This window comes from Mytilus californianus, unplaced genomic scaffold (assembly GCF_021869535.1).
Source record: "Mytilus californianus isolate M0D057914Y unplaced genomic scaffold, xbMytCali1.0.p SCAF_11, whole genome shotgun sequence".
Classification (NCBI taxonomy): Eukaryota; Metazoa; Mollusca; class Bivalvia; order Mytilida; family Mytilidae; genus Mytilus; species Mytilus californianus.
In genome coordinates this window covers 4,408,698-4,423,728 of record NW_026262593.1, presented here as the reverse complement: position 1 = coordinate 4,423,728, position 15,031 = coordinate 4,408,698, and the positions used below count along the sequence as shown (strand labels likewise).

The window sequence follows — 15,031 nt, the reverse complement described above, 5'->3', positions numbered from 1 at the left end:
TGAATTAAATAGTACTGCAGTGGAAATTTATTATACTGAATACTGGGTACATCTTTTACTTGCATGTAGGGTAAAAATATAAACCTTTTATTGTCATTTAAAACAGCTTTCTAGAAATTCTTCGAAAGGAAAGATGTTGATTACAAAAAGGTTTTATTTCTTACTTGTTACAAGTCAAAAAAGATTAGTTTAGAAACGGTACACTATTGTAACAAAGATAAACTGTATATTCACATTTGATATGGAAAAAAATGTTATTAATATAAATATTATGAATAACATGAATTTGTTATAAATAAATGATTTCAATAGCTCATTCAGCAAATTTATAAATATACGTATATATGATTACAATGTACATGTTATTTTGCAGACAAGTCTGTGAATGTGGCATTTATTCTCAAATTTCCATTGACTTGTCCGTATTAGATCAAATTCCATATCATTGCCATGGTAACAGCTAGGAAAGTTCCAAAGATACTGATCTGTACATTTCCAGCAGCAGCTTTATAATAAAAAACAGCAGAGTTATTAATTATCCATTAATGTCAATTCAGCTTTGTAGCAATGCTAACAAAAAGGCAAAAGCACAAATTCTGTATTCCAGTTGGTTTAAAAAACATGTCTTAATTTATAGTTTTTACTGTAGAAGAATAACTGCAATAAAAGTTTTTTTATGTATTGGATATCTCCAAGTCTTTCAAAAGATTGCTTCCTGGTGTACCTTTTCAAAAAATGTCTTTCCAATGACACATTGTTTCCATGGAAATAAAACATTGCTATAGGTTATAGATCTAATTTTACTGAAAGTTCTTTGTGAATAATGTATTTAATTATTTCTACTGTTTCTTTTTATTAATTTTTTCAGCCATAATCAATACACCAATAATTTTACATGAACATTTATTTAAATCCTCATTGAATAAGAAAGCCATTCAAAATACTTCTATTTCATACTTACACATTCCACCAGTATCTGAAAGCATAAAAATAAATGATATGATTAAGTAAAATTGAGAATGGAAATGTGGAATGTGTCAAAGAGACAACAACCCGACCATAGAGCAGACAACAGCTGAAGGCCACCAATGGGTCTTCAATAAAGCGAGAAACTCCCGCACCCGGAGGCGTCCTTCAGCTGGCCCCTAAACAAATATGTATACTAGTTCAGTGATAATGGACGTCATACTAAACTCCAAATTATACACAAGAAACTAAAATTAAAAATGATACAAGACTAACAAAGGCCAGAGGCTCCTGACTTGGGACAGGCGCAAAAATGCGGCGGGGTTAAACATGTTTTTTGAGATCTCAACCCTCCCCTATACCTCTAGCCAATGTAGAAAAAACAAACGTACAACAGTACGCACAGTAAAACTCAGTTTAAGAGAAGTCCGAGTCCGATGTCAGAATAGGAAACAAAAGAAAATAACAAAAAAGTGCATACAACATAAATGTATATACATATAGTCAACAGATTCCACAACTGAAACTTGTGCAATACGATATTTCTCCACTTTCTGTAGTTAAATTTTAAATATTCAAAAAGCTCTGCATTTTAAAACAAAAGCTTAACTGTCTCCAGTGGAGAAATATTGTATCACACTGGATGCAGTGGTAGAATCTATATGAATCTTGTAATTTACCTATAGATTAAATTGAAATCAGATCATCAATTGACCTTTTAAGAATGTTTGGTGATATTTCTATTTTCAGTAGAGATGGTGGCTATAATAGTAAAATCAGCTGTGTCCTTAACCTAGCAGTCATGCTTTTTAACCTATGGTTTCTTCCAGATTAGACTGAATTGGCCCTATATTTAAGCAGACTTTTTTTTAACATAATGTATCTTTTAGCAATGTTGGTCATCTTGGTAGGCCAGCAGGTATATTGTTACATCTTTTAAAATGACATTATCTAAAGACCATTGAACTAAAATTTCATTCACTTAACTTGCATTACATCGATTGTTTAACAATTATTCAAGTATGTGCATTTGATCCTAATGCATAATTTATAAACGCATATTTAAAAAAAATTTTAATATGATATTGTGACAGGGATATTGGAAACTATTCTAAAGGGGCACTACTATAGGATCAATTCAATAAAAGAATATCATTTATTTTAGTTACCTATATGCAACTGATCCTATAATATGATATACCATTTGCCCAACATACAACTGTTCATCTTAATATACTAAAGAATTAATAAATAGACATACCCATGCCTTCACAGTGATCACCTGTGGCACCATTTGGACATTGACAACTATACTGTGTGGCATCCTGTGAATCCACAACACAAGTTCCACCATTACAATCCACACCATAACAGCTGTCCCTCACTGTAGGATAAACATAAGGTACTATTTATTATCATCATATGTTCAATTATTAGGTTAAAGCATTAGGAAAATTGTATTATTGCATCAATATTGACATCAACAAACAAGATGCTCTCAAGAGCCTGAATCGCTCACCTGCATTTCAGAGGAGAAGATTTTTAAATGTTAGAAAACTTGATGAACAAATTGTGTAAAATTGTCTTTAAAGGGCAATAACTCCTTAAGGGGTCAATTGACAATTATGGTCATATAAAAATTTTTTGTAGATCTTACTTTGCTGAACATTACTGCTGCTTACAGTTTATATATATCTATAATAATATTCAAAATAATAACAAAAAACTGCAAAATTTTGTTAAAACTACCAATTCGGTGGCAGCAACCCAATAATGGGTTGTTCGATTCGTCTGAAAATTTCAGAGCTGATAGATCTTGACCAATTGAATAATTTTACCCCGTCAGATTTGCTCATAAAGCTTTAGTTTTTGAGATATAAGCCAAAAACTGCATTTGACCCCTATGTTCTATTTTTAGCCATGGCAGCCATGTTTGTCGATGGATCAAAACTTCGGATAAAATTTATAAACTAGATACCCTAAGAAACATTTAGTTAAAGTTTGAAGGTATTTGCCCCAGTAGTTTCAGAGGAGAAGATTTTTGAAATAGTTTACGACAGACGACGACGACAGATGACGGACGGCGACGACAGACGCCATATGATGGCATAAGCTGACATGGGGCCAAGGGCCCCGGTGAGCTAAAAAGAGCAAATATTTGTTACTTATTTATGACCATATACATGCATGTGGCTTTTTTCTGAAAGCTTATCTGTCCCTTCATATAATGATTTTTTATGAAGAAATTTTCTTTAAAATACTTGTCTTCTAACCCCCAAAAGACGTTTTGTGTTGACGGGTTACTGTCTCATTTACTTATAATAAAAATCTCCTTTTATTCATACTTTGTAGATCATTGGATTTGTGTCCCATATAAACACATCCTGTATTTCTCTTTATTAAGGTATTTTCAAATAGATAATTTTTTTTTAAAGTGAAGCATTTTAAACTTTTTAGCTGAGGGCTTTTACAGAATTAATTGAATGGCAGGGTCTGAAAAGCATTTTTATTAAAATATGATGGATGGTGGTTATTTTAGACCGATAGCCTTACCAATTATATGAAATAATCAATTTAAATTTTATGCATGGCGGGGTTAAATAAAAAGTGCCTTTCAAACCCCCATACATTTATTTCTGGAATAGCCCTGAACCTTTCCACTCAGTCAAATATATAAATGTATACCAAATTTAAAGAATTTAATGAAGAAAGTGTCCATGTGCATGATGGGACACAAGTGATACTGCTCGCAAATATGTTAGAGTCAATGTACTAATTCAAACCTAATGACGCTTTTTTTTTTAAAAACTTAACGCCATTTGTTTCTGTATGTTGCCATGGACGGGGCATAATCATAATTACTTAAATCTAACGAAATTTCGTGTATGCTACTGGTGTGTATACATACAATCAGATATAGGTATCTTTATTTCAACTGGTCCCATTTACACATCAATTAAGTCAAGAAGAAATATGTCTAATCCTGGTGGATACAGGTGGATGTGTTTTGTATCTATGCCATACATCATGTACATACAAAAACATTTGTAATAGAGGTTACTCACCATGCTCACAATTGTCTCCATAGTAACCTGTAGTACATGTACAGTCATAGTCAGCGATACCATCAGTACAAGTACCACCATTCAGACAAGGTCCTGGTGAACAATCATCGTACTCTGTAAAACAGGTTTTCAGGAATAAACAAGATATCTACTCAAATATTCATAAGACATGTCAAAAGAAATCTAAAAGTATCTTAAAAAGTTACATCCTTTGTGGCTTGAAATCTCCTTTCGGATTCATCAATGACCACATGTAGCCCTTACCAATATTTCTTAATTTTAAAATGGCTAAGATCTTACCCCATACTCTCCCTCAACATAATTATATTTTGGAAACAAACACTTCTCTGTTTTATAGAAGCTTACAGTCACTGAATACACACTGTTATATGGAAAACATTATCATTGGTATTATAATAAATAGTTTTGTTGTTGTTGGATTGGTGTCTTATACAGAACAAAAGGTAGAACTTTGTCAGCTGATTAATAGAAGAAACTGGTCCCTATTCTTACCTCTAATAAAGCATACTTGGAAGTCGCCCTGTCATCCATTATATCTCTATTCTTACCTCTAATAAAGCATACTTGGAAGTCGCCCTGACATCCATTATCTACCCAGATATCTTTGCGTTCATTGTAACCGAAAGTCTCATTTTTCACACATGGTGCTCCAGTTAAACGTTTGATAATTTCCATAGAGTAGATCAAGCTGTCAGGAATCATTCCAGTAACATTACAATTTTCCTCATCATACTGCCAGCTTTCACATCTTACTTCTTGGCAACCTCCAGCTAGATAAATACAATACAAATCATTGGTAGACTCAAGGTTGAAATTTATGACTTCTCAGTTTTTATTTAATTAGATATTAGATCAAGCAGATTCATGCTGATTGAAAGACTCTTTAGACAAAATGTACAAAAGAAAGATAAAATAAGGTAGAAAACAACACACAAAGATTCAATTATGGAGCAAAGGCCTTATACTTATAGCCAGTCAAAGTCGTTTAACACTTCCGTCGTAGCAACACCTAAAGTATTTCCATACAAATTATTTTCCTCTTACAAAGGCTTGTTTATCAAATATCTTACTATTTTTTCAAATACATTTTGCCTTCATTACAGCTTTATAAAAAATAAAATTTCTGAATTTGCAATGTCATCAACAGTAATTTAAGTTGACTTCTGACTATCAATAACGAATAAAAAAAAACTGACTGTACCTTGACAAAGACTCCTTTCACATGGTTCAGTCTTTGAACCTTCTCCTACACAGTCAGCTCCATTGTTCCGTGGGGTGGGGTTTGTACAAGTTCTTGTTAGAACTTTGGTTCCAGTTCCACATGATTCTGAGCAAGATCCAGCTGACCAGTCTGACCATCCTCCATCCACTGATTAAATCAAAACAATTTATAACATAAAAATAAAGAGATGAGGTATGATTGCCAATGAAACAACTATCCACCAAAGTTCAAATGAAGTGGATTTAGGCAATCAGTTGAGATTGCATTATACACATTTAAATGTAACAGGATTTATTATGTCCAAAATGATTTTTTTTCTCAACATCTTTTTATCTATTGACTTGTTTTCCTACAATATGATGCAGCTCATATAAATTAGATGTTGTATAATTGAGCTTAGTGTTATTGACTGCTAGTTACACATTTATATTAGTTCTGTATGTTTCTATCTGACAATATCTGGATTATTCTTTTTCCTCTAGACACCTGTTTTTATTGGTGTTGTTTGCATGGTGTATCATCGTAATGTACCCCACATTGACTTATGTTCTTGTATTGCTTGGTTGGCTTCTGTTTTACATGTTTTTATTGGTGTTGTTTGCATGGTGTAACATCTAAATGTACCCCACATCGCCTTATGTCCTTGTATTGCTTGGTTGGCTTCTGTTTTACATGTTTTTATTGGTGTTGTTTGCATGGTGTAACATCTAAATGTACCCCACATCGCCTTATGTCCTTGTATTGCTTGGTTGACTTCTGTTTTACATGTTTTTATTGGTGTTGTTTGTAGGTTGTAACATCTAAATGTACCCCACATCGCCTTTTGTACTTGTATTGCTTGGTTGGCTTCTGTTTTACATGTTTTTATTGGTGTTGTTTGCATGGTGTAACATCTAAATGTACCCCACATCGCCTTTTGTACTTGTTTTGCTTGGTTGGCTTCTGTTTTACATGTTTTTATTGGTGTTGTTTGTAGGGTGTATGGTATATCATCGTAATGTACCCCACATCACCTTATGTCCTTGTATTGCTTGGTTGGCTTCTGTTTTACAATGACTTAAATTCAGTACTTTAATATATTTTAAGTAGACACACCCTTGTAATGATTTAGGTGTAGTTTGGCTAAGATTGTTATACTGTGAATTTATAATATTTTTTAAATACAAGTTTTTTTATTTGTTTTTCTCTTGTAGTAATTCTTACAATTCATAACAAAAATTTCAGAACTTACAAGGTTTTAATCTTAGCACTTGCAAAAATATTTATATAATCTTACCATCTGCGTCTCCAACGTCTTCACTGTCACATGGTGCATTAGGATCACATTGTTTTCTGGTATCATCCCAGTTCTCTCCCTCCATACAGTATTCCAACAGGGCACCAGTGAAATCATCTCTACATATATAGTAACTTGTACAGTCTTCTGGATTGGCATAGGAACCAGCAGCCTTGCCGGTACAGAATTCTGTTCAAAGAATATCACAAAAATTTAATAGATTGACTGTCCAATAGACATCAAGCAATAAAAAAAAATCAATTGAGTGTGTGCAGTCATATGATGGTGTATATTTTCCACCTTAAAATCAGGTTTAAGAATTTTAGCATGATAAACCAAACTTTAAAATAAAAAGCACTCTGATTCAAACAATTTTTTTTCTGAAACTGACATCTTCATTGATTGTCCCTTTGGTAACTTCTACCTCTTTTTCATTTTTTTTACCAACATACAGATCGCTTGACATTCTCCTATCACATGTCTTGGGATTTAATATCCACATTGGACCATAAGTATTACAATTCTAATAATAAATTCTATTGTTAGTATTGGTAAATCTATTTCAATTATGTACTACCTCCCTTATTACCTCGACTACAAAACAATGCAATGACTTACCTGTATTTGCATCAGATGGCCCTGTAGTGAATTTAAAACTAAATATATGATTTTATGCTTATTCTACAATAATTTCCTGGATATTTATTTTCTTTCTGTACAGATTAAAGTCAGGTTGTTCTTTTATTGGTTGTTTCCAGATTTTGGGTGATAAGCTGGGGACATAAAAAAAATAGAAATTTAATTATATTCAAATTTTTTTTTTAGTTAAAACACCTTGCTGGCCTGAATGACATTTTTGAATTTTCAACTGTTTCTGAATATACCATCATTGACTTATATAAATATATTAGATTTTTTTTTCATTTTTTCAGCACTTACATTTACAGTCCAACAAATTGCATGGCTGCGTCTTTATGCTTTCTCCCTGGCAAATGATTCCCTCTCCTTCTGGTGGTGGACTGGTACAGGTTCTGGTACTTGTCTCTATTCCACTACCACAGGTAGCTGAACACTGGGACCAGTCACTCCATTCATCCCAGGCTCCATCAACTACAAAATTGACAAATTCTAAAATCTAGCAAAATTGCTGTTACGGTAAATGTTATATCTATCAAAAATATATATAAATCTCAATTCAGTCCTGATTGTTACGATCTTTGATCTTGATATTATCAAGATCTCAAAATTTATGAATTTATAGGACTTATAGCTCTATATGTGTTTCAGTACTAAGACAACCTTGGATTTCAAATATTTGGCTGTGAGCATTGTTGAAGGTAACTCCAGAAAAGAGCTTTGGAACACATTAAATTTATTAAGTTTAAATTTTTTTTTTTTTTTCGAAAATGGCAATTTGTATCTTACTCAAATTGATATTGTTCAAAGCCAATTTCAGTCCTCTAACGAATGCAAGAAATTTTGTTGATAATCATGGATGAAAATTTTAGAGCTAACTTTGTCTACCCTGATTTTAATCCTACTTGACTTATTTGAACTTTGAGAGAGTTTGGGGAAAACAGACAGCATTTAAATGACCTTCGCAGGTAACTAACAAAAGACAATGCCAATGGGACACTTACGATTTTGACAGAACAGTCCATAATATGCAGTAGTTTGATCACAATTACATGTGAATGTTAACAGACCATCTTGACATGAACCTCCATTTAGACAGCTTACTCCGTCACAGAAATCTATATCTAAAATAGAAGCAACAGCATATGTTAACATTACAATAGCTAATATTTGGATAATTGGTAAAAATTGTTATTAATAGGCAATAAATCCAATAAGGTTTTGGCTGATAAATTTTTGCCATGTTGATTTGTTTGTAGATCTTATCTTGCTGATCATTTTTGCTACTCAAAGTTTCGCTCTATCTCTTATAGTTCTCAAGATTGGCCAATCTACATAAATGCAAAACAAATTGGTAAAAACTGTCATTTAATGCAATAACTCCTATAAGATATGTATTAAGATGTCTCACTCAATTAATTTATTTGTTGAGAAATAATTGATTTTCAGAAGAAACATATGGTGTAAGGGGTAAGGTATAAAATATTTCACAAAAAATTATATGTTTAAAGATTCACATTATGTAAAATTGAGCATGTAAAAGCAAACAATTTGTATCTTATACCATTTTCATGAGAATACTAGACATATTCAGTAAATGTATTGCATTATGGGAATAATACTGTTTCCGTTGTCATGATAGGTCCAGACATAATTTACCAGGAGGCTAAGAAAAAGAAAACTTATATACCTTATCAATCATATCAAATATCTTTTTCTTAATTAAGGATTCTCATAGTATAAGCATGTATTTCTTCGTATAAATTATATTTAACCTATTATGTCTGTTTGTTTTGTTCACACATTGTTGTCAATGTAATGGAATTTTAAGAGACTGTCATACAAGTGAGAGGTTTAGCTAGCTATAAAACCAGGTTCAATCCACCATTTTCTACATCAGAAAATGCCTGTACCAAGTCAGGAATATGACAGTTGTTATCCATTTGTTTGATGTGTTTGAGCTTTTGATTTTGCCATTTGTTTAGGGACTTTCGGTTTTGAATTTTCCTCAGATTCAGTATTTTTGTTATTTTACTTTTTATATCTTCAAAATTTTTCACCATTATCCTCAGGTAATACAGATAGTCATTAATATGCCTTATTTTCATATTATTCTTACCTATTTCACAATGTTCCCCAGTATGTGAATCTGGACAGGTACATGTGTAACTATTTGTACCATCTACACGTGTGGCACCATTCAGACATTATACAGTATAACTTACCTATTTCACAATGTTCCCCAGTATGTGAATCTGGACAGGTACATGTGTAACTATTTGTACCATCTACACATGTGGCACCATTCAGACATTATACAGTATAACTTACCTATTTCACAATGTTCCCCAGTATGTGAATCTGGACAGGTACATGTGTAACTATTTGTACCATCTACACATGTGGCACCATTCAGACATTATACAGTATAACTTACCTATTTCACAATGTTCCCCAGTATGTGAATCTGGACAGGTACATGTGTAACTATTTATACCATCTACACATGTAGCACCATTCAGACATTGGTTGTTTTCACAATCATCAATTTCTGAAAAAGAAGAGATGAATACAAAATTTTATAAAATGATGGTTATAATTTTTAATTAAACTAAGATTTGATGCAGATCACAAACATTCAACATTAACCAAAGAGATAAAAAAAAAATCATTTTAAAAAGCTAGGAAATAACTATTGTAATTATTATAGACGGTCATTTAGCAGCTTGATTTTAAGTACAGAGGTAGTCAGAAGAAAGAGTCTTTAGAGACACTCTCAGAAATATTTCTAAATCAGCTTTTATGGTATAGGTTTTGCTCATTGTTGAAGGCCATACAGAGACCTACAGTTGTTAACTTCTATGTCATTTGCTTTCTAGTGGAGAGTTGTCTCATACCACATCTTCTTATCTTTATATTTGGTAACATTTTGTCCACACTGAAATAAAAAAATAAGGAACCAAGAATATAGATCACATACATACATTAAATAATCAAAGAGCTGATAGCTCTGAGGTGGAAGAAGATGCATAAAAGGTAACCTGAATTACTATGAAAGGAGCCCACACCAACATATATAGCCTGCTATGTCCAATCATTGCTTTCGACTTATTTTCTTCTTCCAAAAATAATATTCTTCAATAAAACTCATGTCTCAACCAAAACTGACAATATTTAACATGACAAATAACGGTAACAAGCTGGACTATTTATATGTTAAATGCCGTTTTTTATCACTTAAAACTTTGAAACATAAGGCAATAAAGGTAATCATTGGGGACATTCCAACAATGACTGACATGAAAACTACATACTTTTGATATGGATTCCGTCAACTGACATTAGTTCGTACATTGATATTTCTGTCAACTGACGGTGCATCGTTTGAAACGTAAAGCACCAGAAGATTTACGTGTGCTTTTGACTCTTCATTATTGCAATAACATACTGAAATATTCTAACTTTCGTTTAAAAAACGCATGTTTTATAAAACCGGAATATGACTGATTGCATTACAGATATGAACACAGACGGAACAACTAAATCCGTGTATTTTTGTCAAGCATCATTGAGTTGAAGTCGTACTCTCCGCGTAGATACATAACATTAACATAAGATGCATTGTTTGAATTAATGAAAACTCAGTTCATCATTTTCTTGAAACTTTCGGATGCACAATTCAATTTCCCATTTATGCCCATGCGCAGAAACGTAACCAACTTAGATTAACCCGAATAATCCAGTTGTTTAATTCCAATTACTCCCACGAGAAACGGCAGTGGATAAAGGACGCTGATTTTGGATTGTAATTTAACATATAAGTAGCACAAACTCTTATGTTTAAACTTCGGTATAGTTGGCATATTAATAAAATAAATTCAACCTAGACTTATTTTATGCATCAATTAATTTTATAATGAATTAATAAAGATAATAAAAAATTTGTATTCACGTAATACAATATATTTTTTATTATGTTTTGCAAATTCAGTAACATGCCGAAATGATGTGCCATGTAAAATATATCATTTAATAATTTATAATAATTTATATAATTCAAATCCTCTTTTAATACTTTGTCTGAGTTGTCCTTATAGACGATCCGATTTGACTTTTTGACGGTCCGAGTTGTCTTATTGACGGTCCGGGCCGAGTTGTCCCACATTTATTAAATTAACGCATACATACTACCAAATCTACTTGAAAACATCCGGTTACTAGTAAATAAATAACGTACACGCAAGATGAAATGAAATCTTGTAATTGACACCTAAAAAGGTAGACATTAAAACATGAGAAATTATCACACTAATGAAAGTGATTGTTTTTTCAAGTCTAACTGTACATTTGTGTTATAAAATGATGTAGGTGTCATTTGACAAACTTGAAACCGATCATGTGTACACATCGGTGTCAAGATATGGAACGGAAGTTTATATGAAATAGTAAAGCACAGAAAAGGATACGGCAACACTCCTGGTGACGCTTCAATGATTTTACAGTCGGCAGTATAGGATTTCAGAAGACTTCAAAGTCTTCTTCCACCAAAAAAAAATCTATGTGACCTATAATTAATAGTATTAAAATTGATCTTACGAGTTTCGCAGAATTCTCCTTCAAAGTCATCAGCACAGTGACAGGTATATGAAGACAGACCGTCCACACATGTAGCACCGTTCTCACAATCATTTCCAACACAATCATCTTTATCTGCAAAAAATAAATGAAATGTCAGTAAATCAATGGACAGAATTGTATATTCCCGTCAGTAAATCAATGGTCAGAATTGTATAATGAAATGTCAGTAAATCAATGGACAGAATTGTATAATGAAATGTCAGTAAATCAATGGACAGAATTGTATATTCCCGTCAGTAAATCAATGGACAGAATTGTATATTCACGTCAGTAAATCAATGGACAGAATTGTATATTCCCGTCAGTAAATCAATGGACAGAATTGTATATTCCCGTCAGTAAATCAATGGACAGAATTGTATAATGAAATGTCAGTAAATCAATGGACAGAATTGTATAATGAAATGTCAGTAAATCAATGGACAGAATTGTATAATGAAATGTCAGTAAATCAATGGACAGAATTGTATATTCCCGTCAGTAAATCAATGGACAGAATTGTATATTCCTGTCAGTAAATCAATGGACAGAATTGTATATTCCCGTCAGTAAATCAATGGACAGAATTGTATATTCTCAGATAAAAGAATAGGACAGGTAGCATTTTCAGGTGCCACTATTCTAAGGAGTAAAGATTGATTAATTTATTATTGTTCAGGCAGTTAGCAAATTAACAATAATTACAAAAGGTAGGTCTTGTAATAGGGGCCGTCTGGGATAAAGGGAAGGAACTTTGGACTGCCATTGGAAAATGAGGATATGCTATGGATAGGGACAGAAATTTTGCCTAGCAACAGGTCACCTAATGACCGCTCAAAGTGTTGTTGCAAGGGTTCTTAACCTGCATAAAGCATGGCATTCTCTCTACACAAGGCAACATTCCCCATTCTGACCAGATATGGCTGCGTATTTATACATACCGCAGAGCCAAACTGACACCCCACTCTGATAAAATGGTGCTTGCAAAACAATAACTTTTGGTTTGTGGCGTTAAAAAACTTCTATTGTGAAAAATCAAAATTATAGGACAACTTTTATTTCCTTTACTGTGGTACAAACTTGAAATAATGACCAAAAACACTTACTAGTTTCACAATGTGTTCCTTCAAAATGTTCTGTACATTCACAATGATAAGACAGGAACCCATCAACACAGGTACCACTGTTCTCACAAACTATACCTTCACATTCATCAATTTCTACAAAAAAAAAGTTATGCAAATAGACATATGAATTTAATATCATTTTTTCCATGCCTTAAGTTATTTTGTAATTTATGCATACGGTTGATTCATTATTATTCAAGGAGTAATCTATGTGAAGGATTCCATGCATGGGCACATGTTTAGGTGAACCACAAATTCAAATATTCAATGAAATACAAAATTACAGGGTCTTGTCTGCAATATTGCCATGCATATGACAATAGATTCATATATCCACTAAAATACAATCTTTGCCTGATCGACAAATTTGTTATACATGCAAAGGAATAATTGAATAAACAGTACTCATTAAATCAGAAAAAACAATACTTCTACACTTCTTCAACAAAGGTTTGAATATTGGTCAATTAAGGTATAAGAATTTTGAGTAACAAGAGTGCACAGGCTGAAATGTCTAGCCTTCTTTACTAACCATTGATATCATGTTGATAGTCCTAAATGAAAGCTTTACTACAACTATTACATAAACTTAACATTATCCAAGAAAATGAAGTCAAGATCATATAAACCAAATGAGAAATACATGTACACCTTACAATCATTCAATACACTAAATAAAGTTGACCTATTGCTTATAGTTTCTAAGAAACAGACTTAACCAAGAAAACTAAACATTGACCAATGAATAGTGAAAATAAGATCAAGGTCAGATGAACCATGCCAGGCAGACATGAACAGCTTACAATCCTTCCATACAACAAATATAGTTGACCTATTGCTTATAGTTTAAGAAAAACAGACCGAAACACATAAACTTAACACTGAGCAATGAACCGTGAAAATGAGGTCAAGGTCAAATAAAACCTATGAGACTGACATGTACATCATAAAATATTTCCATACACCAAATATAGATGACTTATTGCATACAGTATTAGAAAAAAGACCAAAACTCAAAAACTTAACTTTGACCACTGAACCATGAAAATGAGGTCAAGGTCAGACGACACCTGCCAGTTGGACATGTACACCTTACAATCCTTCTATACACCAAATATACTAGACCTATTGCTTATAGTAGCTGAGATATGGACTTGACCACCAAAACTTAACCTTGTTCACTGATCCATGAAATGAGGTCGAGGTAAAGTGAAAACTGTCTGACCTTGCACGGTACGCACATACCAAATATAGTTATGCTATTACTCATAATAAGAGAGAAATTAACATTACAAAAAAACTCAACTCTTTTTTCAAGTAGTCACTGAACCATAAAAATGAGGTCAAGGACAATGGACATGTGACAGACAGAAACTTTGTAACATAAGGCATCTATATACAAAGTATGAAGCATCCAGGTCTTCCACCTTCTAAAATATAAAGCTTTTAAGAAGTTAGCTAACGCTGCCGCCGCCGTAGCCACCACCTCCAGATAAATACCCCTATGTCAAGCTTTTTGCGACAAAAGTCGCAGGCTCGACAAAAACTGATGTACATATTACTATCATGTAGAAAAAGAAGATATAGTATGATTGCCAATGAGAAAACTATACTGTAAATTCAGAAATTATTGCGAGGTTTTTATTAATGCGAATAATGCGACTGGGTGAGTATCGCAATAATAAGAATTCGCATTCTGATAACTGAAACATAGACCTGTATGCAGATTTTTTCGAAATCGCAATAATAAAACTCGCATTTTTGTCCATTCTTGAAAAATCGCAATAATAAATGCACGCAATAATTTCTGAATTTACAGTATACCAGAATTCAAATGACTAAGATATAAGCATATTTGATGCTTCACATGAAATCTTTGAAGGAAAATCATACCATATTTTATGTGAAAGTGACCATTACCACAACATAACTAAATTCATGCTTTATTTATCAATTCTGAATAACAAATAAAACTAAAACTATATACTATTGCTTGTCTGTGACTATACACTATTGCTTGTCTGTGACTATACACTATTGCTTGCCTGTGACTATACATTATTGCTTGTCTGTGACTATACACTATTGCTTGTCTGTGACT

The 15,031-nt window shown here is 32.6% G+C and overlaps 1 protein-coding gene across 1 annotated transcript in view; it reads right to left on the bottom strand.

The window, feature by feature from the left end:
* Window positions 1-318: 318 nt before the first annotated feature.
* Window positions 319-15,031, bottom strand: part of LOC127720755 (sushi, von Willebrand factor type A, EGF and pentraxin domain-containing protein 1-like) — an 86,411-nt gene continuing 71,698 nt past the window's right edge. The window contains exons 37-49 of the mRNA XM_052227509.1: window positions 12,910-13,023; window positions 11,783-11,896; window positions 9,624-9,737; window positions 8,191-8,310; window positions 7,490-7,660; window positions 7,169-7,189; window positions 6,551-6,739; window positions 5,254-5,421; window positions 4,601-4,822; window positions 4,032-4,145; window positions 2,228-2,350; window positions 962-976; window positions 319-505 (exon numbers count right to left, since the gene is read on the bottom strand). Of these exons, the coding sequence (XP_052083469.1) occupies window positions 426-505; window positions 962-976; window positions 2,228-2,350; window positions 4,032-4,145; window positions 4,601-4,822; window positions 5,254-5,421; window positions 6,551-6,739; window positions 7,169-7,189; window positions 7,490-7,660; window positions 8,191-8,310; window positions 9,624-9,737; window positions 11,783-11,896; window positions 12,910-13,023 (1,565 nt within the window). The 3' untranslated portion in view covers window positions 319-425. The remainder of the gene's footprint in view (window positions 506-961; window positions 977-2,227; window positions 2,351-4,031; window positions 4,146-4,600; window positions 4,823-5,253; window positions 5,422-6,550; window positions 6,740-7,168; window positions 7,190-7,489; window positions 7,661-8,190; window positions 8,311-9,623; window positions 9,738-11,782; window positions 11,897-12,909; window positions 13,024-15,031) is intronic.